The sequence below is a fragment of the Oncorhynchus masou genome, chromosome 24 (genome assembly GCF_036934945.1).
Source record: "Oncorhynchus masou masou isolate Uvic2021 chromosome 24, UVic_Omas_1.1, whole genome shotgun sequence".
In the NCBI taxonomy this organism is placed as follows: domain Eukaryota; kingdom Metazoa; phylum Chordata; class Actinopteri; order Salmoniformes; family Salmonidae; genus Oncorhynchus; species Oncorhynchus masou.
The window spans coordinates 9731572-9752564 of NC_088235.1; the positions used below are offsets into that span (position 1 = coordinate 9731572).

At 41.6% G+C, this 20993-nt stretch overlaps 2 protein-coding genes across 2 annotated transcripts in view; one reads left to right on the top strand and one right to left on the bottom strand.

Annotated features, from left to right (window-relative positions):
• Nucleotides 1–19083, bottom strand: part of LOC135511784 (inhibitory synaptic factor 2A-like) — a 59064-nt gene extending 39981 nt beyond the window's left edge. Inside the window, exons 1-3 of the mRNA XM_064933251.1 lie at nucleotides 18937–19083; nucleotides 18504–18623; nucleotides 12523–13679 (exon numbers count right to left, since the gene is read on the bottom strand). Of these exons, the coding sequence (XP_064789323.1) occupies nucleotides 12523–13679; nucleotides 18504–18623; nucleotides 18937–19083 (1424 nt within the window). The remainder of the gene's footprint in view (nucleotides 1–12522; nucleotides 13680–18503; nucleotides 18624–18936) is intronic.
• Nucleotides 1–20993, top strand: part of LOC135513383 (dedicator of cytokinesis protein 1-like) — a 1066221-nt gene that overhangs the window by 805000 nt on the left and 240228 nt on the right.

Consider the following 20993-nt stretch of genomic DNA (forward strand, 5'->3'; position numbering starts at 1 on the left):
CTCCTTCACGTCTCTCTCTCTCCTTCACGTCTCTCTCTCTCTCCTTCACGTCTCTCTCTCCTTCATGTCTCTCTCTCCTTCATGTCTCTCTCTCTCCTTCACGTCTCTCTCTCTCCTTCACGTCTCTCTCTCTCCTTCACGTCTCTCTCTCTCCTTCATGTCTCTCTCTCCTTCACGTCTCTCTCTCTCTCGCTCTCCTTCGCATCTCTCTCTCGCGCTCTCCTTCACATCTTTCTCTCTCTCTCACTCCTTCACATCTCTCTCTCTCTCTCTTGCTCTCCTTCACATCTCTCTCTCTCTTGCTTTCCTTCACATCTCTCCCTCTCTCTCCTTCACATCTCTCTCTCGCTCTCCTTCATCTCTCCCTCGCTCTCCTTCCTCTCTCTCTCTCTCTCTCTCGCTCTCCTTCGTCTCTCTTTCTCTTGCTCTCTCTCTCTCTCACTCTCCTTCATCTCTCTCGCTCTCTCTCTCGCTCTCCTTCATCTCTCTCTCTCACTCTCTCTCTCTCTCTCTCTCCTTCATCTCTCTCTCTCTCTCTCGCTCTCCTTCACATATATATATATGTCTCTCTGTTCTCTCTCTCATTCACATCTCTCTCTCCTTCACATCTCTCTCTCTCTCCTTCACATCTCTCTCTCTCTCCTTCACATCTCTCTCTGTTCTCTCTCTCCTTCACATCTCTCTCTGTTCTCTCTCTCCTTCACATCTATATATCTCTCTCTGTTCTCCCTCTCCTTCACATCTCTCTCATAGAACTGAGGAAAGAACATGTTCTGACATCCTCTGAAGACTTGTTACAATCTTTAAGCGTGAAGTGATTTCATCCCTCTGTGACCAAGAGAAAGTGGTTTTGGTTCAATTCTACTGAATTATTATTTATTTTTTTCCATGTTGAAAGTTTAAAATCTGTGGTGAGAACATCCCCGTGAGATGAGACCGATGCTGCTGCTCTCCTCTTTAATATGACACGTGGGACTCACGTCCAGAGGAAATCGATTTGGCCAGAAAATGTTGCACGTCACTCCCTATGCAAATGAGATGTCAGATCTCCTACTCCATCTCAGCTCCTGGCGGCCAGCGCCAGCTGAACAGGGAGACTCAGCTGTTTCGCTGACTGTAAAGCAATTGACATTGTGCAGTTCACAGAGCTGTACACAACAATGTCAGTCAGGAACCGGTCCAGAACTGCTATTGGTCCCCTAACTAGAGGAGTTGATATTCAAATGAACAGTAGTTATACACATGCTATTGGTCCCCTAACTAGAGTAGTTGATATTCAAATGAACAGTAGTTATACACATGCTATTGGTCCCCTAACTAGAGGAGTTGATATTCAAATGAACAGTTTCAGTTTAGTCACAGCTCTTCCTGTCAGACACAGGTGATATACAGTTTAGTCACAGCTCTTCCTGTCAGACACAGGTGATATACAGTTTAGTCACAACTCTTCCTGTCAGACACAGGTGATATACAGTTTAGTCACAGCTCTTCCTGTCAGACACAGGTGAAATACATTAGGTACTCCGGCCTCACATGCGTAGGCAGGCACCACACACACACACACACACACACACACTCACACACACACACATACACCTACACACACCTACACACCTACACACACACACACACCTACACACCTACACACCTACACACCCACACACCTACACACACACCTACACACACACACACCTACACACCTACACACACACACACACACACACACACACACACACACACACACACACACACACACACACCTACACACACACCTACACACACACACACCTACACACCTACACACACACACACACCTACACACCTACACACCCACACACCTACACACACACACTACACACACACACACACACACACACACACACACACACACACACACACACACACACACACACGGATCTACACACACACACACACCTACACACCTACACACCCACACACCTACACACACACCTACACACACACACACACCTACACACACACACACACACACACCTACACACACACACACACACACACCTACACACACACACACACACACACACACACACACACACACACACACACACACACACACACACACACACACACACACACACACACACACACACACACACACACACACACACACACACCACTCTGCATGCCCCGGCAACAGCTGTGCTCTTGGGATGTCTGAGAGGACATCAGGGCGGATCTTGGCAGGGCCGCCACCAGGCATCCACTTTTCCTCAAAGGCGAGCCGTGTCCTCCTCCTCATTCCCCTCTCCACCCCTCCTCCTTATCCCCCAGCGACCTGGTCCTGTACAGATCGTCTGAATAATGAACCGTATAGGAGAGACTTAAACATACATCTCCCTGAGTTAGGGAGACAACGGAGGAATCTCTCTCTCCTCTCTCCACCTCTCTCACTCTCTCTCTCCTCTCTCTCCTCTCTCTTGCTCTCTCCCCTCTCTCTCCTCTCTCTCTCTGGGCCTCAACTCCTGTAAACCCAGGGGACTGGCACACAGAGTTGGGTCTCTGTCGTGGACAACAGCTATTTTAGGATCCGTTCTTATGTGTAAGAACCACATACTGTCGTCAGGGAATATCTAACATAGTCTACATGACCAAGAATATTTGTTCACCTGCTCGTCTAATATCTCATTCCAAAATTATGAGCATTAATATGAGATTGGTTTCCCCTCTGCTGCTATAACAGCCTCCACTCTTCTGGGAAGGCTTTCCACTAGATGTTGGAACATTGCTGCTATAACAGCCTCCACTCTTCTGGGAAGGCTTTCCACTAGATGTTGGAACATTGCTGCTATAACAGCCTCCACTCTTCTGGGAAGGCTTTCCACTAGATGTTGGAACATTGCTGCTATAACAGCCTCCACTCTTCTGGGAAGGCTTTCCACTAGATGTTGGTACATTGCTGCTATAACAGCCTCCACTCTTCTGGGAAGGCTTTCCACTAGATGTTGGAACATTGCTGCTATAACAGCCTCCACTCTTCTGGGAAGGCTTTCCACTAGATGTTGGAACATTGCTGCTATAACAGCCTCCACTCTTCTGGGAAGGCTTTCCACTAGATGATGGAACATTGCTGCTATAACAGCCTCCACTCTTCTGGGAAGGCTTTCCACTAGATGTTGGAACATTGCTGCTAATACAGCCTCCACTCTTCTGGGAAGGCTTTCCACTAGATGATGGAACATGCAGTTTGGAACTCGGTAGTGAGTGTTGTAATCAACGACAGATTATTTTTACACCCGGTGCGTTTGACCACTCGGCGGTCCCGTTCTGTGAGCTTGTGTGGCCTGCCACTTCACGTATGAGCCGTTGTTGCTCCTAGACGTTTCCAATTCACAATAACACCACTTACAGTTGACAGGGTAGAAATTGGCCAAACTGACTTGTTGGAAAGGTGGCATCCTATGATGGTGCCACGTTGAAAGGCTCTGAGCTCTTCAGTAAGGCCATTCAACTGCCAATGTTTGTCTATGGAGATTGCACGGCTGTGTACTCAATTTTATACACCTGTCACCCACGGGTATAGCTGAGGTAGCCGAATCGACTCATTTGAAGGGGCGTTCCCATACTGCTGTATATATAGTGTACCTTGTCTCTTTTCTTCTTTAGGAGAAACACTGTCAATGTCTCGGCCGTCACTTTCTCTCCCCCTTGCTACTGACATGTTGTTGTCTGTGAAATATACATGTTCCATTTGTTTCCTATCCCAGTTTCTCTACTGTTTTATCACGTGTAATCATGGCCTCCCAGTTTCTCTACTGTTTTATCACGTGTAATCATGGCCTCCCAGTTTCTCTACTGTTTTATCACGTGTAATAATGGCCTCCCAGTTTCTCTACTGTTTTATCACGTGTAATAATGGCCTCCCAGTTTCTCTACTGTTTTATCACGTGTAATCATGGCCTCCTAGTTTCTCTACTGTTTTATCACGTGTAATCATGGCCTCCCAGTTTCTCTACTGTTTTATCACGTGTAATAATGGCCTCCCAGTTTCTCTACTGTTTTATCACGTGTAATCATGGCCTCCCAGTTTCTCTACTGTTTTATCACGTGTAATCATGGCCTCCCAGTTTCTCTACTGTTTTATCACGTGTAATAATGGCCTCCCAGTTTCTCTACTGTTTTATCACATGTAATAATGGCCTCCCGGTTTCTCTACTGTTTTATCACGTGTAATAATGGCCTCCCAGTTTCTCTACTGTTTTATCACGTGTAATAATGGCCTCCCAGTTTCTCTACTGTTTTATCACGTGTAATAATGGCCTCCCAGTTTCTCTACTGTTTTATCACGTGTAATAATGGCCTCCCAGTTTCTCTACTGTTTTATCACGTGTAATAATGGCCTCCCAGTTTCTCTACTGTTTTATCACGTGTAATAATGGCCTCCTAGTTTCTCTACTGTTTTATCACGTGTAATCATGGCCTCCCAGTTTCTCTACTGTTTTATCACGTGTAATCATGGCCTCCCAGTTTCTCTACTGTTTTATCACGTGTAATCATGGCCTCCCAGTTTCTCTACTGTTTTATGTGCAACGTGGTTTTTCAGCAGAACATTACACATCACGTCTAAAGGGCAAACGTCTCCAGACTAAATGCACTTTGACACAACGCATTGACTTACATGAGGATCGGATGGTGCGCCATGCGAGCGTAGATGTACCGTGTTCACCTAACAGCCCTGGGCTGTTCCTGTTTGGACTGTTCCTGTTTGGACTGCTGACATTTCTGACAGAGCGGGGCTGTGTTGCTCACGCAGCGTGACGACACAAACATTAGAATCTCTGCTTTGGGGTTGTGGAGAAGAGAAACGATCTGCTGTGATTAAAAAACCCCATTGGACAGGAGACAGACTATCCACATTCTACCAGCTGTTCGACTCGGTATCAGACGTTTACGTTACTCAATGTACGTTTACATTACTCAATGTACGTTTACATTACTCAATGTACGTTTACATTACTCAATGTACGTTTACATTACTCAATGTACGTTTACTACTCAATGTACGTTTACATTACTCAACATACATTACTCAATGTACGTTTACATTACTCAATGTACGTTTACTACTCAATGTACGTTTACATTACTCAACATACATTACTCAATGTACGTTTACAACTCAATGTACGTTTACAACTCAATGTACGTTTACATTACTCAATGTACGTTTACATTACTCAATGTACGTTTACTACTCAATGTACGTTTACATTACTCAACATACATTACTCAATGTACGTTTACATTACTCAATGTACGTTTACTACTCAATGTACGTTTACATTACTCAACATACATTACTCAATGTACGTTTACATTACTCAATGTACGTTTACTACTCAATGTACGTTTACATTACTCAACATACATTACTCAATGTACGTTTACATTACTCAATGTACGTTTACATTACTCAATGTACGTTTACAACTCAATGTACGTTTATATTACTCAATGTACGTTTACAACTCAATGTACGTTTACATTACTCAATGTACGTTTACATTACTCAATGTACGTTTACATTACTCAATGTACGTTTACAACTCAATGTACGTTTACATTACTCAATGTACGTTTACATTACTCAATGTACGTTTACAACTCAATGTACGTTTACATTACTCAACATACATTACTCAATTGTTAGTTTACATTACTCAATGTACATTTACAACTCAATGTACGTTTACAACTCAATGTACGTTTACAACTCAATGTACGTTTACAACTCAATGTACGTTTACATTACTCAATGTACGTTTACAACTCAATGTTTATATTACTCAACAGACATTACTAAATTGTGCGTTTACATTACTCAATGTACGTTTACAACTCAATGTATGTTTATATTACTCAATGTACATTTACATTACTCAATGTACGTTTACAACTCAATGTACGTTTACATTACTCAATGTACGTTTACAACGCGATGTACGTTTACAACTCAATGTACGTTTACATTACTCAATGTACGTTTACAACTCAATGTACGTTTACAACTCAGTGTATGTTTATATTACTCAACATACATTACTCAATGTACGTTTACATTACTCAATTGTTAGTTTACATTACTCAGTTGTTAGTTTACATTACTCAATTGTTAGTTTACATTACTCAATTGTTAGTTTACATTACTCAATTGGTAGTTTACATTACTCAATTGGTAGTTTACATTACTCAATTGGTAGTTTACATTACTCAATTGGTAGTTTACATTACTCAATTGTTCGTTTACATTACTCAATTGTTCGTTTACAACTCAATGTACGTTTACAACTCAATGTACGTTTACATTACTCAATGTACGTTTACATTACTCAATGTACGTTTACATTACTCAATGTACGTTTATATTACTCAACATACATTACTCAATGTACGTTTACATTACTCAATTGTTAGTTTACATTACTCAATTGTTAGTTTACATTACTCAATTGGTAGTTTACATTACTCAATTGGTAGTTTACATTACTCAATTGGTAGTTTACATTACTCAATTGGTAGTTTACATTACTCAATTGTTAGTTTACATTACTCAATTGTGCGTTTACATTACTCAATGTATGTTTATATTACTCAACATACATTACTCATTGTGCGTTTACATGACTCAATGTGTTATACAACGTCATCTAGCAGTTTACCGCGACACATGAGAGAGCCTCACCAAAGTCGTTGTCCGGATTTTTTTTTTAAACCTCATCATCCAAAACAGAAACGTTTCAAGAAATTGAAATAGCGGCCATATTTTCCCGTTAATTAATAACAAAAAAAAGTACAATGATGAAACTTGGGAAGCCATTTTGAATACATGTTGTCGGTCCTAGTGTCATGTAATGTTCAGAATACGCTGAGGGGAGTTGTTTATTTCAGTACTTCTGCCAGTGAATGAAAGCCAGGCTATAGTTTCTACGTTGTACTAGATACCACTGCTACATGAGTCATATGAAATAGTCAAGTGTCGAGGTCGTCATGGCTCCCGAATGGCGCAGCAGTCTACTGCACTGCATCTCAGTGCTAGAGGGGTCACTACAGACCCTGGTTCGAATCCAGGCCGTATCACATCCGTCTAATACACAGCATCTCAGTGCAGGAGGCGTCACTACAGACCCTGGTTCGAATCCAGGCCGTATCACAGCGGTCTAATACACTGCATCTCAGTGCTAGAGGCGTTACTACAGACACCCTGGTTCGAATCCAGGCCGTATCACAACCGGGCCGTGATTGGGAGTCCCACGCCCAGTTTCGTCCGGGTTAGGGTTTGGCCGGGAGTAGGCCGTCATTGTAAATAAGAATTTGTTCTTAACTGACCAGCCTAGTTAAATATTGATACTTTTAATTATTATTATTATTTTTTTACTATTGTCGTCGTATCTGAGGTTCATCCTGCGGCTCGTGTTGATGTCACGTCCCTCACTTTCAGTGTCGAGTGGGCTCACCGCTTCCTCATATTACTGCTAGAGATAATGTATCTATGAAGGGTAAGGTAATGGTTCTTCCAGGACATCCTGCTCAGCACGAGGGTCAACTGCCTTTAGCTCAGGTGTAAAGGACGTCCCTCTCCTTGCTCAGCTACGACCACGTCCTCCTTATTCAGCCCGTACCTGGCTCCAACTCAGAGGACCTCTCCTTGCTCAGCTACGACCACGTCCTCCTTATTCAGCCCGTACCTGGCTCCAACTCAGAGGACCTCTCCTTGCTCAGCTACGACCACGTCCTCCTTATTCAGCCCGTACCTGGCTCCAACTCAGAGGACCTCTGCTTTACAAAAACACATGACCCGCTTCCTCGAGTGTCTTATCTGATCTCTCCATCTCAGAAGCTAATGAGGGACACTTAAGGCTGAGGAGCACGCCTCTCTCGCGCGCACACACACACACACACACACACACACACACACACACACACACACACACACACACACACACACACACACACACACACACACACACACACACACACACAGAGAGAGTCACACACACACACAGAGAGAGTCACACACACACACAGAGACACACACGGAGAGAGAGAGTGAGAGAGAGAGAGAGAGAGACACACACACACACAGAGAGCTGCCACTAACATGTACACCAGCCTGTCTAGCTCTGTATCTAGCTAGTCATCTCCTGCTAAGGGAAGTAATTAAGTCATTTTGGGAGGAGATTTGTCTGTTTTAATCACCTTCCTGGACTGCAGCCAATTGTTGTCACACGCACAAGTGTCTCTGTCTCACACACACACACACACACACACACACACACACACACACACACACACACACACACACACACACACACACACACACATACCACCAAAGTCTCTCTCACAGATATCACCCATGTGTCTCTTGCTCGCTCTCTCTCTCACTCTCACTCTCATTCTCTCTCACACACACACACACACACACACACACACACACACACACACACACACACACACACACACACACACACACACACACACACAGATTGTCCTGTCATCTCCACTGTAGGACAGCCCGGTAATAAGAACTGAAGAGAGAGGGTTTTGTTTTCCTGTAGTGAATTGCCATGATGGATCTGAAGCAGTGGCTCAATAAAACACGAACCCTGTTGTTGTGATTACATGATATCACCTGACTGGCTCGTCAAACCACTTCGGACAAATTGAGCCAGCTGATTGGTTGGTCCTCTCGCAGAATAGCTCCAGTTTTTTGTTGTTGTTGTTGATATCTAGAGAAAATCCCCCCCAGAGAAGGATATGATCCCTTTTTAAAGAGCCCATAAGGGGCCCCCCTCCTATAAGGGGACTTCCTCATCCCTTTTATCTGCTGGTCTGTTCCATTGTCTTCAATAAATACAACCTAGCTGGACTAGTCCATTTAGTTCTGAATCAGAGCTCCGGTATTCCACCAATACAACCTAGATGGATTAGTCCATTTAGTTCTGAATCAGAGCTCCACTATTCCACCAATACAACCTAGATGGACTAGTCCATTTAGTTCTGAATCAGAGCTCCATTATTACACCAATACAACCTAGACGTACTAGTCCATTTAGTTCTGAATCAGAGCTCCACTATTCCACCAATACAACCTAGACGTACTCGTCTAGTAGTTATGAATCAGAGCTCCGGTATTCCACCAATACAACCTAGATGGACTAGTCCATTTAGTTCTGAATCAGAGCTCCACTATTCCACCAATACAACCTAGATGGACTAGTCCATTTAGTTCTGAATCAGAGCTCCACTATTCCACCAATACAACCTAGAGGGACTCGTCTAGTAGTTATGAATCAGAGCTCCTCTATTCCACCAATACAACCTAGACGGACTCATCTAGTAGTTATGAATCAGAGCTCCACTATTCCACCAATACAACCTAGACGGACTTGTCTAGTAGTTATGAATCAGAGCTTCTCTATTCCACCAATACAACCTAGACAGACCCGTCTAGTAGTTATGAATCAGAGCTTCTCTATTCCACTAATACAACCTAGACAGACTCGTCTAGTAGTTATGAATCAGAGCTTCTCTATTCCACCAATACAACCTAGATGGACTCATCTAGTAGTTATGAATCAGAGCTCCACTATTCCACCAATACAACCTAGATGGACTCGTCTAGTAGTTATGAATCAGAGCTCCACTATTCCACCAATACAACCTAGATGGACTAGTCTAGTAGTTATGAATCAGAGCTCCACTATTCCACCAATACAACCTTGATGGACTCGTCTAGTAGTTATGAATCAGAGCTCCACTATTCCACCAATACAACCTAGATGGACTCGTCTAGTAGTTATGAATCAGAGCTCCACTATTCCACCAATACAACCTAGATGGACTAGTCTAGTAGTTATGAATCAGAGCTCCACTATTCCACCAATACAACCTAGATGGACTCGTCTAGTAGTTATGAATCAGAGCTCCACTATTCCACCAATACAACCTAGATGGACTAGTCTAGTAGTTATGAATCAGAGCTCCACTATTCCACCAATACAACCTTGATGGACTCGTCTAGTAGTTATGAATCAGAGCTCCACTATTCCACCAATACAACCTAGATGGACTCGTCTAGTAGTTATGAATCAGAGCTCCACTATTCCACCAATACAACCTAGATGGACTAGTCTAGTAGTTATGAATCAGAGCTCCACTATTCCACCAATACAACCTAGATGGACTAGTCCATTTAGTTCTGAATCAGAGCTCCACTATTCCACCAATACAACCTAGATGGACTAGTCCATTTAGTTCTGAATCAGAGCTCCACTATTCCACCAATACAACCTAGATGGACTAGTCCATTTAGTTATGAATCAGAGCTCCACTATTCCACCAATACAACCTAGATGGACTCATCTAGTAGTTATGAATCAGAGCTCCACTATTCCACCAATACAACCTAGATGGACTCATCTAGTAGTTATGAATCAGAGCTCCACTATTCCACCAATACAACCTAGACGGACTCATCTAGTAGTTCTGAATCAGAGCTCCTCTATTCCACCAATACAACCTAGAGGGACTCGTCTAGTAGTTCTGAATCAGAGCTCCGGTATTCCACTGTCATCTCACAGGCTTTTCTACTGTACGTGAAACACACCATGAACACAGGATTCATCATATCTGAGTGATTCATAATGTGATGCTGCTGGGTCTTCCATGGTTCCTCTCGCACTTATACTACAGCGTTGTTCAATTCTCCATGCTGATTGGCTAGGAGGGTATATTCTAGAGCGTTGATTCGTTCAGATATACAGACAGTTGGACAAGATATTGGACACCACCTGAAGTAGATCCACTTAAATATTACAGCAACACATCACTACCCAGTATATCATGTTAACTAGTATAACTAGTCTCCCGATCACCATCACTACCCAGTCTCTCAGGTTAACTAGTATAACTAGTCCCCTGATCACCATCACTACCCAGTCTCTCATGTTAACTAGTATAACTAGTCCCCTGATCACCATCACTACCCGGTCTCTCATGTTAACTAGTATAACTAGTCCCCTGATCACCATCATTACCCAGTCTCTCAGGTTAACTAGTATAACTAGTCCCCTGATCACCATCACTACCCAGTCTCTCATGTTAACCAGTATAACTAGTCCCCTGATCACCGTCACTACCCAGTCTCTCATGTTAACTAGTATAACTAGTCCCCTGATCACTGTCACTACCCATTATCTCATGTTAACCAGTATAACTAGTCCCCTGATCACCATCACTACCCATTATCTCATGTTAACCAGTATAACTAGTCCCCTGATCACCATCACTACCCATTATCTCATGTTAACCAGTATAACTAGTCCCCTGATCACCATCACTACCCAGTTTCATGTTAACTAGTATAACTAGTCCCCTGATCACCATCACTACCCAGTCTATGTAGTGTGGGCCTCTCCCTTCTCCAGCTCCTGTATAACTCCCAGTAGGTTGTAGGACCCACACATCAGATAGATAGTTATAGTAAAGCCTCCTTACCCCTCTCTGTGGGCCTCTCCCTTCTCCAGCTCCTGTATAGCTCCCAGTAGGTTGTAGGACCCACACATCAGATAGATAGTTATAGTAAAGCCTCCTTACCCCTCTCTGTGGGCCTCTCCCTTCTCCAGCTCCTGTATAATTCCCAGTAGGTTGTAGGACCCACACATCAGATAGATAGTTATAGTAAAGCCTCCTTACCCCTCTCTGTGGGCCTCTCCCTTCTCCAGCTCCTGTATAACTCCCAGTAGGTTGTAGGACCCACACATCAGATAGATAGTTATAGTAAAGCCTCCTTACCCCTCTCTGTGGGCCTCTCCCTTCTCCAGCTCCTGTATAGCTCCCAGTAGGTTGTAGGACCCACACATCAGATAGATAGTTATAGTAAAGCCTCCTTACCCCTCTCTGTGGGCCTCTCCCTTCTCCAGCTCCTGTATAACTCCCAGTAGGTTGTAGGACCCACACATCAGATAGATAGTTATAGTAAAGCCTCCTTACCCCTCTCTGTGGGCCTCTCCCTTCTCCAGCTCCTGTATAACTCCCAGTAGGTTGTAGGACCCACACATCAGATAGATAGTTATAGTAAAGCCTCCTTACCCCTCTCTGTGGGCCTCTCCCTTCTCCAGCTCCTGTATAACTCCCAGTAGGTTGTAGGACCCACACATCAGATAGATAGTTATAGTAAAGCCTCCTTACCCCTCTCTGTGGGCCTCTCCCTTCTCCAGCTCCTGTATAACTCCCAGTAGGTTGTAGGACCCACACATCAGATAGATAGTTATAGTAAAGCCTCCTTACCCCTCTCTGTGGGCCTCTCCCTTCTCCAGCTCCTGTATAACTCCCAGTAGGTTGTAGGACCCACACATCAGATAGATAGTTATAGTAAAGCCTCCTTACCCCTCTCTGTGGGCCTCTCCCTTCTCCAGCTCCTGTATAACTCCCAGTAGGTTGTAGGACCCACACATCAGATAGATAGTTATAGTAAAGCCTCCTTACCCCTCTCTGTGGGCCTCTCCCTTCTCCAGCTCCTGTATAACTCCCAGTAGGACCTTGATAGTCTGCTGGCTGGAGGAGATCAGGTTCTCCATGGCCTGAAGCTGTGATTTCACGTCCCCTCCTCCCTCCCCTTTCTGAGTCAGTACTGGTACTATCTGCTTACAGGCCCCCGGGTCAACTCCCCCCGCAGTCGCGACGGTCGCTGGTTGGACCCCGCTACTCCTACAGCCCAGCGCCTCCCCCGTGGTCCTGGCCGACAGCGTCTGTGGCGAGAACGTCTGCGATGACAACGCTGCCGGTTCATGACACTGTGCCTGAGTAGTGCAGCCAGCGGCCCGCGGGAGAGTCTGAGATTGTAGTCCATTGAGCTCCAGTCCCTCCATTCGTTTGCTCCGTGCTGTCGGGCTCTCCAGACACTCCACCTGGGTCAGAGAGTTCCAGGAGATGGGGCCGGTCACCTTGGCGGCTGAGGAAGACCCTCTCATGTCCCCCGGCAGAGTCCTGCTAGAGCCTGGCTCCTCCGAGTGGAGCAGCAGCCGTTTACTGGCTGGACGGTCCGAGGAGTCCAGTTCCCTGTGTTCTAGTCCTTCCAGGGGGCTTGGTTCCACGCTGCAGATCTGGTAGTCGGTGGCCTGTGGGTTGGAGTCGGGCGTGTTGGAGGGAGAGGTGCCATCTGTGAGCATCAGACAGTCAGAGTAGAGGACATCGTCTGTACAGTGCTTCTCCTCCGTAGCCCTGCACTCTGTAGTATGCAACAAGGCTCTGGTTCTCTGTACTACTCCTCCTCCAACGCAGGCTCCCCTGTCCCCTAAACGCTCCACAGCTCTGGTTCTCTGTACTACTCCTCCTCCACTGCAGGCTCCCCTGTCCCCTAAACGCTCCACAGCTCTGGTTCTCTGTACTACTCCTCCTCCAACGCAGGCTCCCCTGTCCCCTAAACGCTCCACAGCTCTGGAGTGCTTGACGTCGATGGCAAACCCATTGTTGTGGCCCTTGTCTCTCTCCACATGCTTGGTGTGGCTGTGGCCCTTCTTCCTCTCCATGGGAAAGGTCTTGTAACGGCCCCTGAGATCCGGGGAGGTCTGGACCCCTGTGCTCCTGGTGACGTTGGGGATGGAGCGCCGAGCGGGCACTGTCATGTACTTGCGGTACGCCACCTTGGGGGAAAAACGTTTTTTTTTAGAGTTTTGAAAAAGTGTTTTCTCTTCACACGCCGACACATTACAGAGTAAACAACAACAACAGCAACATTGAGAACCACTCAGCGTTTTGAGACTTTATAAACCAGGGTTTTACCAAACACCCTCCTGGGGACCTGGAGGGCTGCTCATTTAGGCTGTTACCGTAGTGCTTCACAGCTGATTCAAAGCATGAACTCATGATGGAATAGAAAGCCTAACGTGCCGCCCTCTGAGTCCCCAGGACTGTGTGTCTTCTCTTCCACTGGTCATAGTGCAGTAATACATTCATACATTTTCTAATACATTCATACATGTTCTAATACATTCATACATGTTCTAATACATTCATACATGTTCTAATACATTCATACATGTTCTAACACATTCATACATGTTCTAACACATTCATACATGTTCTAACACATTCATACATGTTCTAATACATTCATACATGTTCTAATACATTCATACATGTTCTAACACATTCATACATGTTCTAATACATTCATACATGTTCTAATACATTCATACATGTTCTAATACATTCATACATGTTCTAATACATTCATACATGTTCTAATACATTCATACATGTTCTAACACATTCATACATGTTCTAATACATTCATACATGTTCTAACACATTCATACATGTTCTAATACATTCATACATGTTCTAACACATTCATACATGTTCTAATTATTAGAACATGTATGAATGTGTTAGAACATGTATGAATGTATTAGAACATGTATGAATGTGTTAGAACATGTATGAATGTATTAGAACATGTATGAATGTGTTAGAACATGTATGAATGTATTAGAATCTAATACATTCATACATGTTCTAATACATTCATACATGTTCTAACACATTCATACATGTTCTAACACATTCATACATGTTCTAACACATTCATACATGTTCTAACACATTCATACATGTTCTAATACATTCATACATGTTCTAATACATTCATACATGTTCTCATACATTCATACATGTTCTCATACATTCATACATGTTCTAACACATTCATACATGTTCTAATACATTCATACATGTTCTAATACATTCATACATGTTCTAATACATTCATACATGTTATCATACAGTCATACATGTTCTAATACATTCATACATGTTATCATACAGTCATACGTGTTCTAATACATTCATACATGTTCTAATACATTCATACATGTTCTAATACGTTCATACATGTTCTAATACATTCATACATGTTCTAATACATTCATACATGTTCTAACACATTCATACATGTTCTAATACATTCATACATGTTCTAACACATTCATACATGTTCTAACACATTCATACATGTTCTAACACATTCATACATGTTCTAATACATTCATACATGTTCTAATACATTCATACATGTTCTAACACATTCATACATGTTCTAATACATTCATACATGTTCTAATACATTCATACATGTTATCATACAGTCATACATGTTCTAATACATTCATACATGTTATCATACAGTCATACATGTTCTAATACATTCATACATGTTCTAATACGTTCATACATGTTCTAATACGTTCATACATGTTCTAATACGTTCATACATGTTCTAACACATTCATACATGTTCTAATACAGTCATACATGTTATCATACAGTCATACATGTTCTAATACATTCATACATGTTCTAATACATTCATACATGTTCTAATACAGTCATACATGTTCTAATACATTCATACATGTTCTAATACATTCATACATGTTCTAATACATTTATACATGTTCTAATACATTAATACATGTTCTAATACAGTCATACATGTTCTAATACATTAATACATGTTCTAATACATTCATACATGTTCTAACACATTCATACATGTTCTAATACAGTCATACATGTTCTAATACAGTCATACATGTTCTAATACATTCATACATGTTCTAATACATTCATACATGTTCTAATACATTCATACATGTTCTAATACATTAATACATGTTCTAATACAGTCATACATGTTCTAATACATTAATACATGTTCTAATACATTAATACATGTTCTAACACATTCATACATGTTCTAATACAGTCATACGTGTTCTAATACAGTCATACATGTTCTAATACATTCATACATGTTCTAATACATTCATACATGTTCTAATACATTCATACATGTTCTAATACATTCATACATGTTCTAATACATTAATACATGTTCTAATACAGTCATGTATGTTCTAATACAGTCATACATGTTCTAATACAGTCATACATGTTCTAATACATTCATACATGTTCTAATACATTCATACATGTTCTAATACATTCATACATGTTCTCATACATTCATACATGTTCTAATACATTCATACACGTTCTCATACATTCATACACGTTCTCATACATTCATACACGTTCTCATACATTCATACACGTTTTCATACATTCATACACGTTCTAATACATTCATACACGTTCTAATACATTCATACACGTTCTAATACAGTCATACACGTTCTAATACAGTCATACATGTTCTCATACATTCATACACGTTCTAATACAGTCATACACGTTCTAATACATTCATACATGTTCTAATACAGTCATACATGTTCTAATACAGTCATACATGGTCTAATACAGTCATACATGTTCTAATACAGTCATACATGTTCTAATACAGTCATACATGTTCTATTACATTCATACATGTTCTAATACAGTCATATATGTTCTAATACAGTCATACATATTCTATTACATTCATACATGTTCTAATACATTCATACATATTCTAATACATTCATACATGTTCTAATACAGTCATACATGTTCTAATACATTCATACATGTTCTAATACAGTCATACATGTTATAATACAGTCATACATGTTCTAATACAGTCATACATGTTCTAATACAGTCATACATGTTCTATTACATTCATACATGTTCTAATACAGTCATATATGTTCTAATACAGTCATACATGTTCTAATACAGTCATACATGTTCTATTACATTCATACATGTTCTAATACAGTCATATATGTTCTAATACAGTCATACATATTCTATTACATTCATACATGTTCTAATACATTCATACATATTCTAATACATTCATACATGTTCTAATACAGTCATACATGTTCTAATACATTCATACATGTTCTAATACAGTCATACATGTTATAATACAGTCATACATGTTCTAATACAGTCATACATGTTCTATTACATTCATACATGTTCTATTACATTCATATATGTTCTAATACAGTCATACATATTCTATTACAGTCATACATGTTCTAATACATTCATACATATTCTAATACATTCATACATGTTCTAATACAGTCATACATGTTCTAATACATTCATACATGTTCTAATACATTCATACATGTTCTAATACAGTCATACATGTTATAATACAGTCATACATGTTCTAATACAGTCATACATGTTCTAATACAGTCATACATGTTCTATTACATTCATACATGTTCTAATAGTCATATATGTTCTAATACAGTCATACATATTCTATTACATTCATACATGTTCTAATACATTCATACATATTCTAATACATTCATACATGTTCTAATACAGTCATACATGTTCTAATACATTCATACATGTTCTAATACAGTCATACATGTTATAATACAGTCATGCATGTTCTAATACAGTCATACATGTTCTAATACAGTCATACATGTTCTATTACATTCATACATGTTCTAATACAGTCATATATGTTCTAATACATTCATACATGTTCTAATACATTCATACATGTTCTAATACATTCATACATGTTCTAATACATTCATACATGTTCTAATACAGTCATACATGTTCTAATACATTCATACATGTTCTAATACATTCATACATGTTCTAATACAGTCATACATGTTCTAATACAGTCATACATGTTCTAATACAGTCATACATGTTCTAATACAGTCATACATGTTCTATTACAGTCATACATGTTCTAATACAGTCATATATGTTCTAATACAGTCATACACGTTCTATTACATTCATACACGTTCTAATACATTCATACACGTTCTAATACATTCATACACGTTCTCATACATTCATACACGTTCTCATACATTCATACACGTTCTCATACATTCATACACGTTCTCATACATTCATACACGTTCTAATACATTCATACACGTTCTAATACATTCATACACGTTCTAATATATTCATACACGTTCTAATACATTCATACACGTTCTAATACATTCATACACGTTCTAATACATTCATACACGTTCTAATACATTCATACACGTTCTAACACATTCATACACGTTCTAACACATTCATACACGTTCTAATCCATTCATACATGTTCTAATACATTCATACATGTTCTAATACAGTCATACATGTTCTAATACAGTCATACATGTTCTAATACATTCATACATGTTCTAACACATTCATACATGTTCTAACACATTCATACATGTTCTAATACATTCATACATGTTCTAATACATTCATACATGTTCTAATACATTCATACATGTTCTCATACATTCATACATGTTCTCATACATTCATACATGTTCTACCACATTCATACATGTTCTAACACATTCATACATGTTCTAATACATTCATACATGTTCTAATACATTCATACATGTTCTAACACATTCATACATGCTCTAATACGTTCATACATGTTCTAATACATTCATACATGTTCCCCCGAACCCCAGGGAGGGTTGGTTACAGACCTTGTAGGAGCCTGGCTTGCCCCCCTTCCCGGCCATCTGTAGAGCGGCCTCTCTCTGCTCGTTCTGCGCCTCACAGATGTCCTTGAATCTCACCTGGAGGGCCTTGTTTCTCTTCCGTACCTACGATACAACTTTAATATCATATTTAAAACATTGGTCTTTTTTTTTTTTTGCAATCTTGATGTTATTCTCGATCTCCCAGACACCACACGGTGACACACGATGACACACACGGACACACACACACGGACACACACACACACACGGACACACACACACACACACGGACACACACACGGACACACACACACGGACACACACACACGGACACACACACACGGACACACACACACGGACACGCACGGACACACACACACACACACACACACACACACACACACACACACACACACGGACACACACACACACACACCTGCTGCTGTGACCTGCTGCTGGTGTCCAGGAAGGAATATTTGACCTCCAGGGCCAGCGAGGCGGAAGGGGAGGGGGTGGGCGCCACCTCTGAGTCCGACTCGGAGTTGATGAGCATGTTGTTATCTCCCTCCGCCTTGCTCACCATGGTTCCTGAGAGAGAGAGAGATGGTGTTAGTCACTGTGGTGTATTAGAGAGAGAGAGAGAGATGGTGTTAGTCACTGTGGTGTAGGAGAGAGAGAGAGAGAGATGGTGTTAGTCACTGTGGTGTAGGAGAGAGAGAGAGAGAGATTGTGTTAGTCACTATGGTGTAGGAGAGAGAGAGAGATGGTGTTAGTCACTGTGGTGTATTAGAGAGAGAGAGGTGTTAGTCACTGGTGTAGGAGAGAGAGAGATAGATGGTGTTAGTCACTGTGGTGTATTAGAGAGAGAGAGAGAGATTGTGTTAGTCACTATGGTGTAGGAGAGAGAGAGAGAGATGGTGTTAGTCACTGTGGTGTATTAGAGAGAGAGAGGTGTTAGTCACTGGTGTAGGAGAGAGAGAGATAGATGGTGTTAGTCACTGTGGTGTAGGAGAGAGAGAGATGGTGTTAGTCGCTGTGATGTATTAGAGAGAGAGAAGGTGTTAGTCACTGTGGTGTATGAGAGAGAGAGATAGATGGTGTTAGTCACTGTGTTGTAGGAGAGAGAGATGGTGTTAGTCACTGTGGTGTATTAGAGATAGATGGTGTTAGTCACTGTGATGTATTAGAGAGAGAGATGGTGTTAGTCACTGTGGTGTAGGAGAGAGAGAGATGGTGTTAGTCACTGTGATGTATTAGAGAGAGAGAGGTGTTAGTCACTGTGGTGTATTAGAGAGAGAGAGGTGTTAGTCACTGGTGTAGGAGAGAGAGAGATAGATGGTGTTAGTCACTGTGGTGTAGGAGAGAGAGAGATAGATGGTGTTAGTCACTGTGGTGTAGGAGAGAGAGAGATGGTGTTAGTCGCTGTGATGTATTAGAGAGAGAGAAGGTGTTAGTCACTGTGGTGTATTAGAGAGAGAGAGAGAGAGAGATGGTGTTAGTCACTGTGGTGTAGGAGAGAGAGAGAGAGATGGTGTTAGTCACTGTGGTGTATTAGAGAGAGAGAGAGATGGTGTTAGTCACTGTAGTGTATTAGAGAGAGAGAGAGAGAGAGAGAGAGAGAGAGATAGATGGTGTTAGTCACTGTGATGTATTAGAGAGAGAGAGAGAGAGAGAGAGAGATAGATGGTGTTAGTCACTGTGGTGTAGGAGAGAGAGATGGTGTTAGTCACTGTGGTGTATTAGAGAGAGAGATAGAGAGAGAGAGAGATGGTGTTAGTCACTGTGATGTATTAGAGAGAGAGAGATATGGTGTTAGTCACTGTGGTGTAGGAGAGAGAGAGAGATGGTGTTAGTCACTGTGGTGTATGAGAGAGAGAGATGGTGTTAGTCACTGTGGTGTATTAGAGAGAGATATGGTGTTAGTCACTGTGGTGTAGGAGAGAGAGAGAGAGAGATGGTGTTAGTCACTGTGGTGTATGAGAGAGAGAGATGGTGTTAGTCACTGTGGTGTAGGAGAGAGAGAGATGGTGTTAGTCACTGTGATGTATTAGAGAGAGATATGGTGTTAGTCACTGTGGTGTATTAGAGAGAGAGAGAGATGGTGTTAGTCACTGTGGTGTATTAGAGAGAGAGAGATGGTGTGAGTCACTGGTGTAGGAGAGAGAGAGAGATGGTGTTAGTCACTGTGATGTATTAGAGAGAGAGAGAGAGATGGTGTTAGTCACTGTGGTGTATTAGAGAGAGAGAGAGAGAGATGGTGTTAGTCACTGTGGTGTATTAGAGAGAGAGAGAGAGATGGTGTTAGTCACTGTGGTGTATTAGAGAGAGAGAGAGAGAGATGGTGTTAGTCACTGTGGTGTAGGAGAGAGATAGATGGTGTTAGTCACTATGGTGTATTAGAGAGAGAGAGAGATGGTGTTAGTCACTGTGGTGTAGGAGAGAGAGAGAGATGGTGTTAGTCACTGTGGTGTAGGAGAGAGAGAGAGATGGTGT